General features: G+C 48.8%; 1 protein-coding gene across 1 annotated transcript in view; it reads left to right on the top strand.

The window, feature by feature from the left end:
- The first annotated feature begins 7,604 nt into the window (after positions 1 to 7,604).
- The window catches only part of LOC135825022 (transmembrane channel-like protein 7), a 42,106-nt gene continuing 29,936 nt past the window's right edge, over positions 7,605 to 19,774 (top strand). The window contains exons 1-4 of the mRNA XM_065337758.1: positions 7,605 to 8,326; positions 10,359 to 10,447; positions 16,458 to 16,635; positions 17,081 to 17,144. Coding sequence (XP_065193830.1) covers positions 7,983 to 8,326; positions 10,359 to 10,447; positions 16,458 to 16,635; positions 17,081 to 17,144 — 675 coding nt within the window. The 5' untranslated portion in view covers positions 7,605 to 7,982. The remainder of the gene's footprint in view (positions 8,327 to 10,358; positions 10,448 to 16,457; positions 16,636 to 17,080; positions 17,145 to 19,774) is intronic.

Raw genomic sequence — 19,774 nt, 5'->3', positions numbered from 1 at the left:
CTACATGTACTAGGTAGTAGTAGTAGTAGAATTTATTATTTTTGATAGGGAAAGCCCTACAGACGTTGCCGTCTTAGGTGCTGGGTGCATATGGTGAAACATGAATACGCACACTCAAAACACCCCCACATGTGCACTCACCCACACACACACCGTCTCACACTAATTGATTCTAAACAGGGAGCAGTACACTACCGGTATTGTACTGTCGTGAATATTGAAATCCGGTGTCGGCATGACCATGGCCAGCGCCCTCACTACACCGGTGCACCAAAGGGGGACTTACTTGGTTCTACGAAACCCTTTTTCAAGAGTTCTGTGAGCTGTTTCTTCAATTCCTCCATTTCTGGCCTGGGCACTGTGACGGTTTGGTTATCGCTGAAGTCGCCTACGATAACCTTCAATTCATGGGTCGTCTCCATGGGAAACGAGCTTGATGCTCCATCAGCCAGCGTGACATTCAGGTTTTCCGAGTCAATTTCGGTTGGCAGGTTAACTCTCCTGGCAAACTGTTCGGCAATGAAATCATGGGTCGAGCCCGAATCTATTAACATAAGCGCGCGACGACCGTTGATTTTGCCTTCTACACGCAGGAGCTCATGTTCCGTTTCCACATTGACGCTGGTAACCTGGGCCTCAATAGTTGGTGTAACATCTCGCTTGAATTCATCTGTCGTTTCCCATGGAGACGACCCATGAATTGAAGGTTATCGTAGGCGACTTCAGCGATAACCAAACCTTCACGGTGTTCCCCCTTTATCGCTATGACGCTATATTGGGGAAACCTTTGTTAACGCGTAACAATCCAGACATAAACTTCCGGACGAATGAAGTCAGGTTGAACTCGAATGGTTTGCCTTGTGCGTCGCCCAGTCAAAGCGAACCGACCGCTCCTGTGGAGGCGATGTTCATATCTGGTCGTCAGGCTAGGCATGCTCTTAGGAGTGGAGACGAAGGTGTTCTGGCGTGGGTCAGCGTAGAAGACGGCATTGGCAAGGAACCTCCCGACAAATCCACTCAGAACGAGCACCCAGATCTCAAGGCCATGTTCCGTGACTATGACGATCTTTTCCCGGATGATCTGCCAGCTAGACTCCCACCAAAGAGGTCTGTAGACCACGAAATCCGCCTGGAGGAATTCCGAAGGCTCATCACCCCCACCGCGACCTGCCTATCGCCTGCCCAGGCCAGAAATGGAGGAATTGAAGAAACAGCTCACAGAACTCTTGAAAAAGGGTTTCGTAGAACCAAGTAAGTCCCCCTTTGGTGCACCGGTGTTTTTTGTCAAGAAAGCTGATGGTTCGTTACGCATGGTCTGTGATTGGAGGGAGCTAAACAAGATAACTGTTAAGAACAAGGCGTGCTTGCCCAATGTGGATGATTTATTCGATACCGTACAGGGCGCTAGGTACTTCACGAAACTAGACCTCCGATCAGGGTATAATCAGATACGCATTCAAGCTGAGGACGTGCCCAAAACCGCGGTTAACACTCCCTTTGGGCATTACCAATTTAGGGTCATGGGATTTGGTCTCACCAATGCACCGGCAACATTTCAATCCATGATGAATACGATTCTTCAACCATATCTGAGGGAGTTCGTAGTCGTGTTCCTAGATGACATACTCATCTTCAGCAAAACGTGGTCGGAGCATATGCAGCATGTCCGGTCGGTATTGAGCGTGCTCCGGGACAACCAGTTATTTTGCAAACGGTCAAAATGTGAATTTGGCGTGGAGAGTGTGCGGTTCCTGGGACATTGCATCGATGGACTGCACATCGCCCTGACCCAGACAAGATTGCCGCAGTAAAGGTCTGGCCCGCTCCGACTTCCGTCACAGAGGTGAGGCAATTTCTTGGATTTACGAATTATTTTAGGCGATTCATAGATCAATACTCATCGCTCTCTAAGAACTTAGAGGAGATAACGGGAAAACATGCACGATTCGAGTGAAATAGCTCTCGGCAACATGCCTTTGAATCGCTAAAGCATGCCTTGTTGAATGCGCCCCTATTGCGGCTGGCTGATGTGAACCGACCATTCAGAGTGGTAACAGATGCAAGCGATTTCGCCTTGGGATGTGTTCTTCTCCAAGAACTAGAGGAAGATGCCTGGCATCCAGTGGCTTATGCTAGCCGAAAATTGTCTGCTGCTGAACAGAATTATACAGCTACAGAAAGAGAAACATTGGCCGTAGTGTTTGCGCTAAAGACCTGGCGCATCTACCTCTTTCAACACTTTGAGGTCATTACAGACAACATGGCGGTAGTTTATCTGAAAACAAAACCAAGCATTACAAAGAGAGAGGCGCAATGGGTTGAATTCCTAGCTGACTATGACTACACAGTCCGTCACAGACCCGGCAGAGAGAACCCTGCAGATCCCCTTTCGCGTCGCCCAGATCTCCATGAGAGTAACCTCGTGGAGAATGCAGTACCACGTTTGAATGCTATTGAGTATGCTTTAGCAATGAATGATGACGTGTCCAATATAATATCAGATGCCTACCAGAGAGACAAAGAGCTAACTCCCATCATAGAAAGATTGAAGCATTCTCTCCGAGATAATTTGCATGATCGCTATTATTGGGACGAATCCACTGATCGCTTGTATCTCAAGGCATCCCCCAATAACCGGTTGTGCATACCACAGTGCGGTGTCCGGTTAAAGCTCATTCAAGAACACCATGAGTGTGCAACGGCTGGCCACCCGGGTCGTGATCGAACGTACTTCCGCCTAGCACGTTTTTTCTACTGGCCCCGAATGGGTCTCGATATCAAGAGATTTGTCAAAACCTGTGATCTCTGCCAGCGAACGAAGGGAGGTCAGCCACGAACAGGGCTTCTCCAGTCACTTCCAATACCTAATAGTCCTTGTCAGGATATCTCAATGGATTTTATTGTTGGATTGCCCCTTACTTCTCGTGGCTTCGACGCAATTTACACCTTTGTGGACCGACTTACGAAATGCGTACATCTTGTTCCAACAAACTCGAAGATTGATGCTAAGGGCAGCGCTCAACTGTACATTCAAAACGTGTTTCGTCTGCACGGGCTGAGATCGACCATTGTTTCCGATCGCGATCCACGATTCACTGCAGCTTTTTTCAAAGACGTATTCTCTCAGCTAGGAACTAAATTGGCATTCAGCACTGCTAACCACCCTCAAACGGATGGTTTGACAGAGAGAGTTAACCGGCAAGTGGGAGATGTTCTAAGAGCATTTGTGAACTTGAGACAGGACAATTGGGATTCGCTTCTACCACTCTGCGAGTTTGCAATTAATAGTTCACAACAGTCATCTGTAGCTAATACACCGTTTTATCTGAACTATGGGTTTGACCCTAAGTCCCCGCCCGAATTCATTCTTACGGGAGGGGAAAGGAGTGATTCGGTCGATTGGCTTCATGAGCAGGAAGCCGCACTAAGGATAGCTCGAGATGCAATGCTCGACGCCCAGGTAAGGCAAGCTCTATACGCAGACCAGACGAGAACGCCCAGTGATTTGAAGGTTGGTGATAGCGTTCTTGTCTACAGAGACTTTCTACTGACTCCGGAAGCTCGTGGCCAGCCCTCTCGGAAGTTGCAACCCAAGTGATTTGGTCCGTATCGTATCCAGGCTAAGATTGGAGCGAATGCTTTTCGCTTGGAACTACCCCGTGAACTTCGCTGCCATCCCGTGTTTAATGTCACTGCTCTTAAACGCTACGAAGAGAACACGATTCCTGGAAGACACCAACCCCCGCCTCCGCCCTTCACAGATCTAGATGGACACACACGCTATGTTGTCGAAGCCGTTTTGAATCACCGACACCGCAGTGGTGAGCAACACTTCCTGGTGCATTGGAAGGGTTACCCCAGCAGCGAAGCTACGTGGGAGCCCGCTGGCAACCTATGTGATGAGTCTGGTCGGAATATTAAACCGCTGCAGAACTATCTAGCCTCACAACGACAGCAGCCTTGATCTAACTGGGCTGAGCCATATGCATCTCTTACTGAGATAGTTAATAATATGTTATAGACTGATATAGTTTTGCGTCATCTCCTTGTGAGAGTGATGGAGTTGAGTTGGATTACACTTCAATGTGGTTATGCATGTGCATGAGTGATTATTTAATTCCCGTAGCTATGCAGAAGACGTTACTTCAGTAACGTCTGGCGCTAGCCAGGGTCCACACAGCTTTAATTTGGTGTTTGTTTGTGTGTTTGTTTGTTTGTGTCACGCCTGGAGCTATCCCGTATCTGTCCCGTATCTGTCCCGTATCTGTCCCGTATCTGTGACTACAAAGGCTCTACAGGATTGTACATAACAGCTGTCCACAATATGTACCGGCTCCTGTATCTGTCCCGTACCGTACCAATATTCGTCGTATTATGTGTACGACTTCCTGATGTAGAGGGAGATTTGGAAAGAAATAGGGAGACGAGGAGGAAATTAAATTAGAATAGACGCCGAATAGGTGATAGGATGCGTGAGCATAAACATACTTTTGAAGAGAGATCCCGTCGTCTCCAAAATAAGCGTGAACGAGCGATTCAGCGCCGGTCACAGGAAACGTCGGAAGAGAGATCCCGTCGAGTCCAGAACGCCCGTGATCGGCAGAGTCTAAGCCGGTCCCCGGAATCGTCAGGACAGACAACCCGTCGAGTCCAGAATGCCCGTGATCGGCAGAGTCAGCGCCGGTCCCAGGAAACGTCAGGACAGACATCCCGTCGACGCGCAGAAAAACTAAATCTGCAGCCTCTTTTGCCGTCGGACAGGATACGTATTTTAGGAGACTGTAAAGTTATGTAATGTGCTCCACAGGCAACCATGCATTCGGCGTCGTCATTGGCTCAACAGGTCAATGTACATGTATTACTACAAAAAGGCCAGAAAATCCGATTACTGTATTAAAATCAACTAATTTTCGCTGGCGATTTTATTTCGCTGATTTCGCCGCTTGGTACCAACCGGCCAAAGTAAATCGCAGGCCAAAGTTTGTCACAGAGGCAAAATAATGATGCATGATTGAGCAATGGATGCATGTGAGAGCAAAAGTACCGATCGATTTCTTTATGAAAACTCCAATCGGCCAAAGTTTAATGACGGCGAAAAGTTTCGTTTCTCATCGGCCAAAGTTTCTCATCGGCCAAAATTTGTTGATTTACAATATAAGGAGATAAAAAGAGAAGAAGGAGTAAACCAAAAGTAGATGATATTAAAGAAATGACAATCTGCAATAAATTCTGCAAATACTTTTGCCTAACTCATAATATTCAAACTGATTGAAACGTTTTTGCAATACAATGATGTGGCCAATCAACGGAAAAAAAAACATTTCCATGAGTTCTTATAACATGTACGATGAGCTAGGCAAAAAAGCATAGCGTAGGGCCCTGAGCTTCCAAGCTCTCTCGTATTCCCCTTTCCACAATTGCATCTCCTAACTGGATTGTGTTATCTAATAGAACCTTGGGCTTCCTATGGGGCCGGGAGAGTGTAATAGTTTTACCTTGACACTCCTTGCTTGTCTTATGGTAACACCTTGTGTTCCTACTATTCTCACTCCTGCGGTTCTCGCCTTTCTTTTGCTTTATAACCTCTGGTTTGAACATCATTCGGGGAATTCTCCAATCAATCAAGTCTATACTGTTACATGCGGCCCCACTGATGCAAGCGATCAACAGAAGTCTGGAGGCTCAATGCTGCGTCGGCTGGGGGATGTGTCGAGGGATATCAGGCTATACAAGGTAGTATCGTCGGCGTACGCCTCCAGGTGGGCTCCGGGTGACAGGGTCTCTGAGGCGTCGTTCACGTAAATCAGGAAGAGTGTAGGGCCGAGTATGCTCCCTTGGGGGAACTCTTGCTGATATGGTATACAGCGATGAGGTTTGGCCGCAGTGTGACATACAGAACAGAACAACAAGGACAACAAGGCTTGTTTGCTGCTACTTCAGGTTTCATGGTCACGCAGTCATCAGGCAACAGTGTGACATAAAAGTGTGACATAAAAAGGTGAAGTCTAGATCATCTTCTGGTGTGACTAGTCACCTGCCTGCCGCCACCAGGGCCTACCTTCCGTCATTGAAAATTCGGCTTATCCATTCGCCTTCATATCATTGGGCCTAGTTCCCGTTTATTGAGGGAATTGAAATAAACCAAACAACCAACTGAAACTTGGCTGTCACCTCTCCTCCCCTCCCTTCTTTTCGCCTCCCATGTAAAATTGACACCATTCGCACCATGTCTCACTAGTCTAATGTCACACTATGCTACTTGCCTGGGTATACTAGTAATACGTTTGTAGCCAGACGATGTACAGACGATCAGTTGTCTGAGGATTGCCTGAGATTTGCGATGTGCAAACTGCGTGACACGCAGCATTGCAACAGTAACCCAGCCTGTTGTCAATGTTCTCTTCTGCCTTTGTTGTATTGCTCCATCTTTGTGGCGTTGAGCCCTTTAAACGGCAATCTGGGAATCCTCTCTGTTGTGGACCAGACTATACACGTATGTACATGACTGTAATGTACTCACACCCAGTTTCCTCTTCTTCCTCCACAGGAAAGCCCCTGGATTAGGGTCCAGCGGATTCTGCCGGCAGAAAAAAATTGGCAGAATTCGGTACTTTTTCTGGTAAGTTTCATGCATGTTTGGTGTTGGATGTTGCCTGATGATTGCGTAAGCATGAAACTTTTAAAAAGTAGCAGCAAACAAGCCTTGATTGTCCTTGTTGTTCTGTTGTGTTTGGTATGTGGATAAAGAAATGGAGCAGAATTCGAGGAATTGCCCGCCATAAGGTTTGTATGGTTCTGCCAATTTTACTGCTTTTCGAGCAGAATCTGCCACCTTTTCGAGCAGAATTCGCCGGTCCCTACCCTGGATAGGCTCCCAAACAGTTTGCCAAAATAAAAAAAGTTTCTTGGACTTGAGTGGGCTCATTATGACAATCAATCAATCAATCAATCAAACATGGCAAGGCAGTAATACACACTATCGCCTGTACTTCTAGTTCTCCTTTCTACTTTTAGTTCTGCTGCACCATGTACGAGCTACTGTACCCGAACTAGGACTGTAGTCTGTAGGAGGCTGCGATAGGAGGTGTGCAAGATTTAGTGCCTAGCGAACACAGCTTGAGTGACTAGCGAACATGGTGAAACCAAGAAGAGATGTCTTGTTGAAAAACGTAGATCATCTACACGCCGCGGCGGCCGACTGTAAAAATAGATCTTACTTACACTACATCAGCGAACATGGTAAATCTGCAGTAACCGTTACATCCAAAGAAATCCGTCCAGCCCTAGCTCGCCTCGTCGGTCCTCGGAGGGTTTTTGGACCGTGCGCGCGTGCATCATGTGGCCTAGCCTAGTGCCTGTGGGAATGATGGTATTCAAAAATTAATAATAAAATGGAACGGGGGTCGGATTTCTTTGGCTCCGACTCTACTCATGCTCCGTGAACTATTTACTTGCCCAGCCAGAAAGGGGCAAGCTCAGTTGAGGGCATGTCGCATATGGCCTAGTATGGGGACTCAGACTGGTACATCTCTAGATCCGCAGAGGGACCTATCCACGTGCACGGATTGTATTGACGGAACTAACTGGCGACCGAGTTCGCTCAATCGGGCATCCCAGTATTCCTACACCCACCGTATGTGCTCGGACTTGGACCCCACCAGTTATGCAGCTCCCAAGAATGGATGAAGTTGTTTTTATATGGACAGCAAGATCATGCTTATGGCCAGACCCGGTCGTGACGATGGGGAGACAGTTGCATTCGAAGAGAAATTTCGAAAAGGAGAAGCTTTCGAAACAAGCGATGTGAAAATCCTCGACAAGTCGAGGGAAGCAATTATTTTCAGGCGACAGGAAGGTGAATATTGTGATTGCTGGTGATAAGCCCCTTCGTGGATTCTCCTTTAGTGCACTGTCGACGTATCCACCCGCAGGTATACGGAAACACGCTGGCGTGACGGTCGAGCGCCCGCTCGGCAGGCAACATGAACATGGAAGTATTTCCCAGGTACACGAGTACGGCTGCGTTCAGGAATGGAGAATTCAGAGAACGGGCTTTGCCTAAAAGACCCGACTCTATGTTCGGTGAAGCGGGAGAGCACTCCCATACACTGAGTACCTCCGTTCAGTCCGCCCCGGTCAATACCAGCATCCTGAGAGTGCTGCCTAGTCGGAGCATCGGGCCAGCTCGGGTCAGCGTTCGTCGTATGCGCAAATCAATCAGGAACAACAAGCCAGCGCTTGGTGACGGCAATGCTTTCGACAGGGGCAGCATCCGACGAGCCGTGCTACAGACTAGTCTTAGCTTCACCGCTAGTAATAAGATTCCGTGAGTGCTATTTTGTGTGTGTGTGTGGGGGGGGGGGGGGGGGTATTCGTGTGTGTGTGTGTGTGTGTGTGTGTGTGTGTGTGTGTGTGTGTGTGTGTATGTGTGTGTGGGTGTGTGTCACTGTGTGTGTAGGTGGGTGTAAGTGTGGCTAAAGTTAGTGGCGGACAATTCATCAGCCTTGCAACCTGTTGAATGGTGTACTGCCAGCACAAGTTGCTATGTCTAACATAGCAACTTGTGCGCTATCATCGCTTCAGCGATGGGCAGGAGTATGAGTACTTCGAAGTATGAGTATGTGTGTGTGTGTGTGTGTGTGTGTGTGTGTGTGTGTGTGTGTGTGTGTGTGTGCGTGTGTGTGTGTGTGTGTGTGTGTGGGTGTGCGTGTGCGTGTGCGTGTGTGTGTGTGTGTGTGTGTGTGCGTGTGTGTGTGTGTGTGTGCGTGTGTGTGTGTGTGTGTGTATGTATGTGTGTGCTTCTTCCGCTGATTGATATCAAGAATTCCGTTTGAGATGTCATGTTGCAGAAGAGTGAGGGGGGGAAGGCTGTAAGGAGTGCCAAGGAAACTTGGATTGGAGACATCGCATCCCAAGCTGAAAATGCTGCTAACAATTGTTCCGTTCGTAGGGCTGCAGTCCGCAAGTTGAGACACTCCATCGAGGCCACCGTCCAATGCAACTGTCTGCTGTGTATTTGGAAGATGGCACGTTGAGTGATGGACCTGAGGCTGTCAGTGGAAGATGGCTGCAGCACTTTCAAGGTGTGCTGAACGTTGAGAGTGAGTTTGACACGGCTGTGGTCGAGATGATGGCGGATCGCCCTGTTATTCCTGAGCTGGACCAGCTACCTACTGTTACTGAGCTAGAGGCTGCACAGCAGACCATGAAAGCGGGTAGAGCTGACGGTCAGTCGGGTATTCGACCAGCCATGGTCCTACATGGTGGCAAAGACCTACCCAGTCGCATCCCGACCATCATGCGTAACTCCTGGCTCGAAGGCACTGTAGTCGATGATTGGTGTGATGCAGTGGTTGTGCCCATCTCCAAGAAGGGTGATCTACACCACTGTGGTAACTGGCGGGGCATCAGTCTCTTGGACGTTGTCGGCAAGCTGCTTGCCCGTATTCTGACAGTATCCCGCGTGCAGCGCTCGTGGCAGGTTCTCCGGAAGCTTGGTATTCCACCGGCAATCCTCCGCATCATCCAGTCCCTCCACAACGGCATGACTGCTTCTGTTCGGGTGGATGGCAAGCTGACCCGACATATCTGTGAGGAATGGCTTGCGTCAGGGCTACACTCTCGTACCAATGCTTTTCAATTTGCATTTTTCTGCCGTCATGGCGTTGCCAGTTGGAGGTCCAGTTGTCCGGACACTGGCGTACACACTCGTTCTTCACCACAGAACAGTCAGTGCGATGTAGACATGTACTAGGAAGGTCAAATGAACTGAAATACTAGTACAGGGTCGATGTTAGGCTTTTCCACATTACGTTTTGCATCTTTTTGCATCTTGGGGGTAAAATCGCATCGTCCCAGAAAAAAACATCTTCCAATTTTTGGGGGGTATTTTCAGCTATTTTAGGCCTCAAAGCATTTAAAATGGGGTCCTTTTGCATCTTGTAAATTTTTTTGGAGACAAAAACATCACTCCCCGAAAAAATCGAGTTTTGCATCCGCATCTTGCCGATTTTTTTTCGCGTAATGTGGAAAAGCCTAGTCGATGTCTGTATTTCGTGGCAAAAACATCTGGGTGCGGCTGACTCTCCAGTGTGGCTTATACTCCGGTGTGGCTTATACTCCGGTGTGGCTTATACTCCGGTGTGGCTTATACTCCAGTGTGGCTTATACTCCAGTGCGGCTTATACTCCAGTGTGGCTTATACTCCAGTGTGGCTTATACTCCAGTGTGGCTTATACTCCAGTGTAGCTTATACTCCGGTGTGGCTTATACTCCGGTGTGGCGTATATACGGTAATTGCTTTTTCTATCGCTGATCAGGAATATTGTCTCTTTGTGTGTTCCTCTTTCCCCCTGTAGACCGAAGAAGGAGCCTCCTGAGCTGCCGGGTGCAATCGTTGGAGACTGGGAGCCTTCGGATGACGCCGGCAGGTCCTCCAGTGCCATCCGTAAGGAAACCCCGAGAGTATGACTTGTACAGTACTGGCGGGTAGCGCCAAAGAACGGAGTGCCGAAGAACGACCAGGCTAGAATTTCACCAAGCACAGCATACCAATGTATACACGTCGACTCAACTGCCCATCGACTGTGATACCGTATCTTGGGAAAGCAAGACCCATGCAGGGCCTCCGTGACGATTCAAGTGCCAAAGAATCTCTGTGTTGTTGAATGTGTTGAATACAGTCAGACCTCGCTTATCCGGTCCTCTTTTATCCGGAGGTCCTCTTTTATCCGGATCCCTCGCCATCCGGGAGAAAATCGACGGTTACCGATTTACAGCATATGTCATGCATACATACAGTATGTGTGTTCGATTATCCGGGTCCCTCGCCTATCTGGATATTTTGTGGAAAACGGATGTGTGCGGTTAAGCGAGGTCAGACTGTACATGGCCCCTCTCTCAAGCGCATTTGTGGGCATTTGAGACTGTTGTTACTGTGTCAAAAACTAGTGTGGCCACAGCTACACCGCCCACAATAGGTGCTACCAAGAGTCCACACTCCCCCAGAGTGCGCAACTGGGATGGGATTGTGGGACGGCGTAGTCCGTGATGTGCAGTCAACTTCGTGTATAACGACACTCTGCGAGGCATCAGAAAAGTGTCCTTATTCGGGAAGTGGCGTTATACCCGAAGTCTCATTATATGTATTACAGTTGGATGGGACTTTGCTCTGGGCGTGGAAATTCTGTCGTTATTCGCGATTTGTCGTTATATCCGCAGTTGTTATTAGCGAAGTTGACTCTCCGTCATGTTTTGGGCGGACTTGTGTCATTCCGTCGACGCGGTCCACACTTCCCCTACTTATGATGTCACACTATGACATACAGCATGGATTTCGCCGTCCCAGATCTGATAAGTGAAGTTGCGCACTCCGGGGGGATTATGGACTCTTGATGCTACCTGTCATGTTCCCCTTGCAGACTAGCATGCCAATACACATTCTTGCTTCCTTACTGGCACTCACGCACACCACAAGGACTCATTTAGTGAACATTACTCTTGGTCAGGTAAAGCAACAGGCAATATCCGAGCATTTTTGTTTGTTTGTGTTTTTGTTTGTTTGTAGTCACCTACATGTATGTTCTCTTGTTGTTGTTGTTGTTGTTGTTGTTGTTGTTGTTGTTGTTGTTGTTGTTGTTGTTGTTGTTGTTGTTGTTGTTGTTGTTGTTGTTGTTGTTGTTGTTGTTGTTGTTGTTGTTGTTGTTGTTGTTGTTGTTGTTGTTGTTGTTTGTTTGAATTTTTTATTCTCACGATGGCACCATCGCCAATAAGAGATAAATTGATGAGAAGGTGAGATTGTGGGTTAAACAGTTGGAAAGTGATTTACATCACTTTGAACTTTACAAGTATGGGAGAGGGTGAGCGCTGCAGGAGCAGATTGAGTTAATCAGCAGTGAGCAGATTTCTTGTTTGAAAGCAGGTGGGGAGGAGACGTCACGACTGCTAGCAGGGAGGGCATTGTAGTATTCTAGGGACTTGTACAGTGGGGAGTCTTTACAGCGATCGGTTCTGGAGGGTGGGAGGTGCCAAGTGTGTGCGTGTCGAATGCTGTACTGGGCCGTAACTTGAGCGGGGGTGTTGAGCAAGCGTATGTGTTGTGGGGCATATTGGTATTTTATGGAGTGAGCAAGAAGGGTGAGCTTCACTTTGCGGCGAGAGAACATTGTCGGCCATTTGAGCCGATGGAGCAGTGTTGAATGATCCAGAGGAGTGTAAAGGGGGAGACGGAGGCAGATTCTGGCCGCCTTGCGCTGGATTCGCTCAAGACGGTCAAGGGCTGCGATTGAGAGCGGGGTGACAGCAATGCATGCATATTCAATTATAGGCAGGATATACGTTTTGTAAATGAGAGAGAGTGATTTAGTGTGTAGAGTTGATTTGAGCCTAAAGAGAATATTAAAATATTTTACGGCTTTCTTCAGCACAAAGTCGAGGTGGGCTGACCATCTTAGGTCGTGCTGAAAGATGATGCCGAGGTGACGATGTTGTGTTACTGTTTCTAATAGGGTTTGGCCAAGTTTTATTCCGGGTAGTCGTGGTGGGGGTCGGTTAGCATGGTAGAACGGGAGGATGACGGTTTTCGTTTTATTGACTAGCAGGTGCCAGCGCTCTAGCCATTCTGCTGCGGCATCGACGCTTCTTTGTAGCGCAGCCTCACACTCAATGTAGCTGCCTGCAATGGCAATTAGTGCGGTGTCGTCCGCGAACTGGCTACACGAGGTTGTAGCATTTTCACAGGCAGTGGGCAGGTTAATGGTGTACGCCAGGAACGGAAGTGGTCCCAGGACCGAGCCCTGGGGCACTCCTGCTGGTATTGGTATGAAGGCGGATGTTGTGCCTTCAACCTGCACCCGCTGTCTGCGTCCTGTCAAGTTGTTGTTGTTGTTGTTGTTGTTGTTGTTGTTGTTGTTGTTGTTGTTGTTGTTGTTGTTGTTGTTGTTGTTGTTGTTGTTGTTGTTGTTGTTGTTGTTGTTGTTGTTTCAAATCTTTATTCTCACGATAGCCAGTGGTTGTTGTTGTTGTTGTTGTTGTTGTTGTTGTTGTTGTTGTTGTTGTTGTTGTTGTTGTTGTTGTTGTTGTTGTTGTTGTTGTTGTTGTTGTTGTTGTTGTTGTTGTTGTTGTTGTTGTTGTTGTTGTTGTTGTTGTTGTTGTTGTTGTTGTTGTTGTTGTTGTTGTTGTTGTTGTTGTTGTTGTTGTTGTTGTTGTTGTTGTTGTTGTTGTTGTTGTTGTTGTTGTTGTTGTTGTTGTTGTTGTTGTTGTTGTTGTTGTTGTTGTTGTTGTTGTTGTTGTTGTTGTTGTTGTTGTTGTTGTTGTTGTTGTTGTTGTTGTTGTTGTTGTTGCTGTTGTTGTTGTTGTTGCTGTTGTTGTTGTTCTCTGCCTTTCTACATAGGCATGTGCACTTGCATAAAAACATGCGCAATACAGTAGCCACCTGTGTAGTAGATATATTATAACTCACTTGCAAACACAACACTACCCCTGTGTGTGATACACATTTTTTTAAGTACATGTATGTGTACGTAAAGAACTCTTCCTCTTTTCTCCTCCATGGACTCTCACAGCGGACTCACTGCTACCCTCGGTAGCCATTATGTGTACGTAAAGAACTCTTCCTCTCTTCTCCTCCATGGACTCTCACAGCCGGCTCACTGCTACCCTCGGTAGCCATTATGTGTACGTAAAGAACTCTTCCTCTCTTCTCCTCCATGGGCTCTCACAGCCGGCTCACTGCTACCCTCGGTAGCCATTATGTGTACGTAAAGAACTCTTCCTCTTTTCTCCTCCATGGACTCTCACAGCCGACTCACTGCTACCCTCGGTAGCCATTATGTGGACGTAAAGAACTCTTCCTCTCTTCTCCTCCATGCGCTCTCACAGCCGACTCACTGCTACCCTCGGTAGCCATTATGTGTACGTAAAGAACTCTTCCTCTCTTCTCCTCCATGCGCTCTCACAGCCGACTCACTGCTACCCTCGGTAGCCATTATGTGTACGTAAAAACTCTTCCTCTCTTCTCCTCCATGCGCTCTCACAGCCGACTCACTGCTACCCTCGGTAGCCATTATGTGTACGTAAAGAACTCTTCCTCTCTTCTCCCCCATGCGCTCTCACAGCCGACTCACTGCTACCCTCGGTAGCCATTATGTGTACATAAAGAACTCTTCCTCTCTTCTCCTCCATGGACTCTCACAGCCGACTCACTGCTACCCTCGGTAGCCATTATGTGTACGTAAAGAACTCTTCCTCTCTTCTCCTCCATGGACTCTCACAGCCGGCTCACTGCTACCCTCGGTAGCCATTATGTGTACGTAAAGAACTCGTCCTCTCTTCTCCTCCATGGACTCTCACAGCCGACTCACTGCTACCCTCGGTGGCCATTATGTGTACGTAAAGAACTCTTCCTCTCTTCTCCTCCATGGACTCTCACAGCCGACTCACTGCTACCCTCGGTAGCCATTATGTGTACGTAAAGAACTCTTCCTCTCTTCTCCTCCATGAACTCTCACAGCCGGCTCACTGCTACCCTCGGTAGCCATTATGTGTACGTAAAGAACTCTTCCTCTTTTCTCCTCCATGGACTCTCACAGCCGACTCACTGCTACCCTCGGTAGCCATTATGTGTACGTAAAGAACTCTTCCTCTCTTCTCCTCCATGGACTCTCACAGCCGACTCACTGCTACCCTCGGTAGCCATTATGTGTACGTAAAGAACTCTTCCTCTCTTCTCCTCCATGGACTCTCACAGCCGGCTCACTGCTACCCTCGGTAGCCATTATGGGTACGTAAAGAACTCTTCCTCTTTTCTCCTCCATGGACTCTCACAGCCGACTCACTGCTACCCTCGGTAGCCATTATGTGTACGTAAAGAACTCTTCCTCTCTTCTCCTCCATGCGCTCTCACAGCCGACTCACTGCTACCCTCGGTAGCCATTATGTGTACGTAAAGAACTCTTCCTCTCTTCTCCTCCATGGACTCTCACAGCCGGCTCACTGCTACCCTCGGTAGCCATTATGTGTACGTAAAGAACTCTTCCTCTCTTCTCCTCCATGGACTCTCACAGCCGACTCACTTCTACCCTCGGTAGCCATTATGTGTACGTAAAGAACTCTTCCTCTCTTCTCCTCCATGGACTCTCACAGCCGGCTCACTGCTACCCTCGGTAGCCATTATGTGTACGTAAAGAACTCTTCCTCTCTTCTCCTCCATGCGCTCTCACAGCCGACTCACTGCTACCCTCGGTAGCCATTATGTGTACGTAAAGAACTCTTCCTCTCTTCTCCTCCATGCGCTCTCACAGCCGACTCACTGCTACCCTCGGTAGCCATTATGTGTACGTAAAGAACTCTTCCTCTCTTCTCCTCCATGGACTCTCACAGCCGGCTCACTGCTACCCTCGGTAGCCATTATGTGTACGTAAAGAACTCTTCCTCTCTTCTCCTCCATGGACTCTCACAGCCGACTCACTTCTACCCTCGGTAGCCATTATGTGTACGTAAAGAACTCTTCCTCTCTTCTCCTCCATGGACTCTCACAGCCGGCTCACTGCTACCCTCGGTAGCCATTATGTGTACGTAAAGAACTCTTCCTCTCTTCTCCTCCATGCGCTCTCACAGCCGACTCACTGCTACCCTCGGTAGCCATTATGTGTACGTAAAGAACTCTTCCTCTCTTCTCCTCCATGCGCTCTCACAGCCGACTCACTGCTACCCTCGGTAGCCATTATGTGTACGTAAAGAACTCTTCCTCTCTTCTCCTCCATGGACTCTCACAGCCGGCTCACTGCTACCCTCGGTAGCCATTATGTGTACGTGGACTAGGGGTGAAACGATTAAGGGATATTCCTTAGCGGTTAATCCAAAACTTATCGATTACTTATCGAGTATTATCGATTAAGCACCACTGACGACAAAACTCACCATTTTGCATCAACTACAATCAATTTTGGAACTTCAAAGAGAACAAAAATAATGGAAACATCGACCGTCGCACAGGCACAAACTGATTCTGAGGGCTACTTGTCCAGAACAGTGAGTTCCGTGAAGCAACCGGAACGAAAGTTCGCGAGTACGAATCAGTGCACGGTGCAGAGAAAAGAGCCGCGTGTCACACAATAGATCTAAAGTACATCAGGTAGACCTACCGGGTACACGTGTAGTGTGTATCCAGAGCATGAGCAACTCGCTGTGCGTGCTGCACGCGTTGATTGACACCTCCGTGCACGTGCGCATCGACTCGTACTCTGGTACATGTGCTGCGTGCAGCTAAAGTCATGTAGACACACTGCACCTGCCGGATATTTCGTCGTACCGTATAGTATGTCGTACGAAAATGCTGTAGCGATTTGAAAAATCGTAATCGACTAGATTTTTTCGACTAATTTATTGACTAAACGACATAATCCTTTCACCCCTAACGTAGATATGTCTGTTGTGTGTATATGGCGTGATCCGTGCAGCGGCGTACCTGAAGCGGTGGGACAGCACAGGAACGTACGTATCGCCGCGTGACCTACAAGCCCAGGGCGACTATCCCGCCGTCCATTCCATGTCTAACAACGCGTCACCGGTCTACGCCAATCACGCCGGCGCCGCCATGCTGGGAAACCTGCACTCACGGCGTACTCAGCTCGATTTGTAAGCTAGTGTGGGTGTGTGTGCTGTCATATGTGTGTGCTGCCCTTCCCTCTCCTCCTCTGCATGCCTTCTCTTCTGTACATGTACTGTCGTGGACATTGAAATCCGGTCGCACGTCTAGCGGCCCCAGGGCGCTGGCCATTCAGCCGTGGGTAAGCGGTACACACATGCGCTGCATCGCGCTGGTCGCATCGGATCAACATTTGCACTGCATGCAACGTTTTGTACGCACTGAGGGCGCCGGCCTCAGTAATTTGACCTGATTTCCATGTCCACGAAAGTAGTACCTCCCCCCCCCCCCCCCCCCCCTTCTCCCATCTTATCTGGACTCCACTTGTGGTCATAGTACGCTGGGGGACGTACTATGACCACAAGTGGTCGGCTTAGGCACAGGTCTGACTGTGTGACAATATGGTGTCCGCATGTGTGCTTTGTGTACGTACAGGACCCGGCCACTGCCAAGGTCGAAGCTGAGCTGCTGGGATGGAATTTCGTTTAAAATGTGGAAGGTGGGTTTTATCATACTGGGTATTGTCTTTGTGCCGGGGTGGTCCGTACCAGGGAGTAGGTATTTTACTACTCCCTGCCCTGCACCAAGACTCCCCGTCCAGGAGTACATGACCCCAAGGATATGTAACTCCACTATTAATGCCGTCAAAAGTACGTAATCCCTAACAGTATGCCAAGACTGCACTATCCGTGCTGTTCCGGCAGAATTCAAGTTGACGCCATTTTTATGATTGTGCCGTATCCGTGCTATCAGACGTACCTTGGATCTGCGGTGGACAAATCCGCGTCTGATCCTGTACAAACTAGTGTGCAAGGGAGAACGTGTGATGCGTTTAATAGCACTCAACAGAAACATTGTAAATCACTCTTGGGAGGACTGCGTCTGTTTTTGCACTTCGGGTCGGATTTCAGTGAGCGCAACTGTACGTGAAGTACTAACGAAAACATGCCTCAAGACAGTCATCCATCCTTGTTCACGGTCTCTGTCCTCCGTATTACTCTTCTGACTAGTAGTGCTTGGCGTGTGTACTTGCATGTGTCTGTCGGCTGTTTTAAAGTTGTACTTGATGTGTACTTCAAGTATGTGTGTGTGTGTGTATGTGTGTATGTGTGTGTGTGTGTGTGTGTGTGTGTGTGTGTGTGTATGTGTATGTGTGTGTGTGTGTGTGTGTGTGTGTGTGTGTGTGTGTGTGTATGTGTGTATGTGTGTGTGTGTGTATGTGTGTGTGTGTGTATATGTGTGTGTGTGTGTGTGTGTGTATGTGTGTATGTGTGTGTGTGTGTGTGTGTATGTGTGTGTGTGTGTGTGTGTGTGTGTGTGTATGTGTGTGGGTGTGTATGTGTGTGTGTGTGTGTGTGTGTGTGTGTGTATGTGTGTATGTGTGTGTGTGTGTGTGTGTGTGTGTGTGTGTGTGTGTGTGTGTGTGTATGTGTGTGTGCCCCTTGTGTTTGAAGGGGACGGTTGCACTTTTTTGTAGCTCCGATTTATCTAAGTTTTTCCGTCGTTCTTCTTACTAGTCTTAGGCCACGGGGTGGCTCTGGGTTCACCAGAGTCGCCCCTGGCGTGTTCCTAAATTTCCTGGGGCGAGGGTTCCGCGGCGCGGTCGCCAGGGCAGTTTCTTTTCTGTCACGACCGTTGTCGTCCTCGTCTCTCCATTCGCGGTGGTGTAGCTGACCCCCGAATGGTTTCAAACTGCGAAGCTCAGAGAGTACTGTCAGGAAGGCGGAGGAGAGGAAGGCTGCGAACATTGGCCTTTGGATCTTGGAACGTCCGCACTCTGGTCAACAATGACGGACCGGTCGAGACGGCAAAGAGACGAGTGAATTTTGAAAATTTGAATTTTGTGCCCGTCGTGGAGGACAGAAAGATCGACTTGGTTATCCGTGAGCTGTCCAGGTTTGACGTGGAAGTGGCTGGCCTGCAGGAAACCAAATGGTTTGGGAGAGACTCTTTCAACATCGGCGATGCGACTGTACTCGCCTCTGGTCGCCCCGTACCTGACGAAAATTTTCGTCGTGGCGAGGGTGTTGCGCTGGTTCTGCGTCGGAGGGCCAAGCAGGCATTTGAACGTGCAGGCTGCCAGTGGAGGCCCGTCTCATCGCGCATCGTGACGGCCAGGTTGAGATTTGAGCACGGGTGGATGTCAGTGATTTCATGTTACGCTCCTACGTTTCGATCCCCCCATGCTGACAAGGAAGAGTTCTTTGCTCAGTTCCAGTCTGCTCTCAGCGATGTCAACTCTGCTGATGACGTCATCGTCCTGGGGGATTTCAACGCTCGTGTTGGTTTTGGCCCACAGCAACTAGAGATGTGGCAGGGAGTGCATGGATCACATGGTGTTGGTGATGTGAACGATGCTGGTCATCGACTACTCACATTCTTGGCGTGTCAACAGCTCGCAGTATGTAACACACTGTTTCCCAAGAAACGCATTCACATGTACACCTGGCAACACCCTGGATCACAGAAGTGGCATTGTATAGATTATGTGTTCGTACGCCAACAACACCGTAAACGTTGCATGGACTGTCAAGTGATGCGCACTGCAGAGTGTAGCACAGACCACCGTCTTGTCCGCATGAAATACCGGCTACCTGACGTTGTGCAGCAACGGTACCATCATGATGCACGTTCCAGGCCGCGGAAGTTTGCTGTTCACCAATTCAATCGGAAGCCATTCATGAGTGAAGAGGAGGCTGAGCGTGTGGCTACTGTACGTGCTGAGTACTGTGCTAGTCTTGAATCTCGTTTAGCCACGTATGACCGCGCCTCATCTGTGGACTGTAAGTGGAGTACCGTGAAGTCGGCTGTTGTTGACGCGGCGGAGCAGGTGGTTTGTCGGGACAAGCGGCGGATGCCAGATTGGTTCCGTGACAATGCCCTTGTATTGGAGCCTCTACTGGAGTCTCGTAATACCCTGTATAGCCAATGGCTGAGAAGCGGCAGGGACTCTGATCACCGGGCGTTCAAAGAAGCGCGTGGCAGGGCTCGTACTGGTATCCGGAAGGCAAAAACAACTTGGTTGATGGACAAAGCGGCGGTGGTGCACCGTGGACGTTTCAGTGGCAAAGCTGTCTGGTCTGCCATTCGCGACATGCAACGCTGCTTTGGGGGCTTGCAACCCCTGTC

The sequence above is a fragment of the Sycon ciliatum genome, chromosome 9 (assembly GCF_964019385.1).
Source record: "Sycon ciliatum chromosome 9, ocSycCili1.1, whole genome shotgun sequence".
Classification (NCBI taxonomy): Eukaryota; Metazoa; Porifera; class Calcarea; order Leucosolenida; family Sycettidae; genus Sycon; species Sycon ciliatum.
Note: the sequence above shows the minus strand (reverse complement) of the source record. Positions and strands in the feature narration are given on the sequence as shown.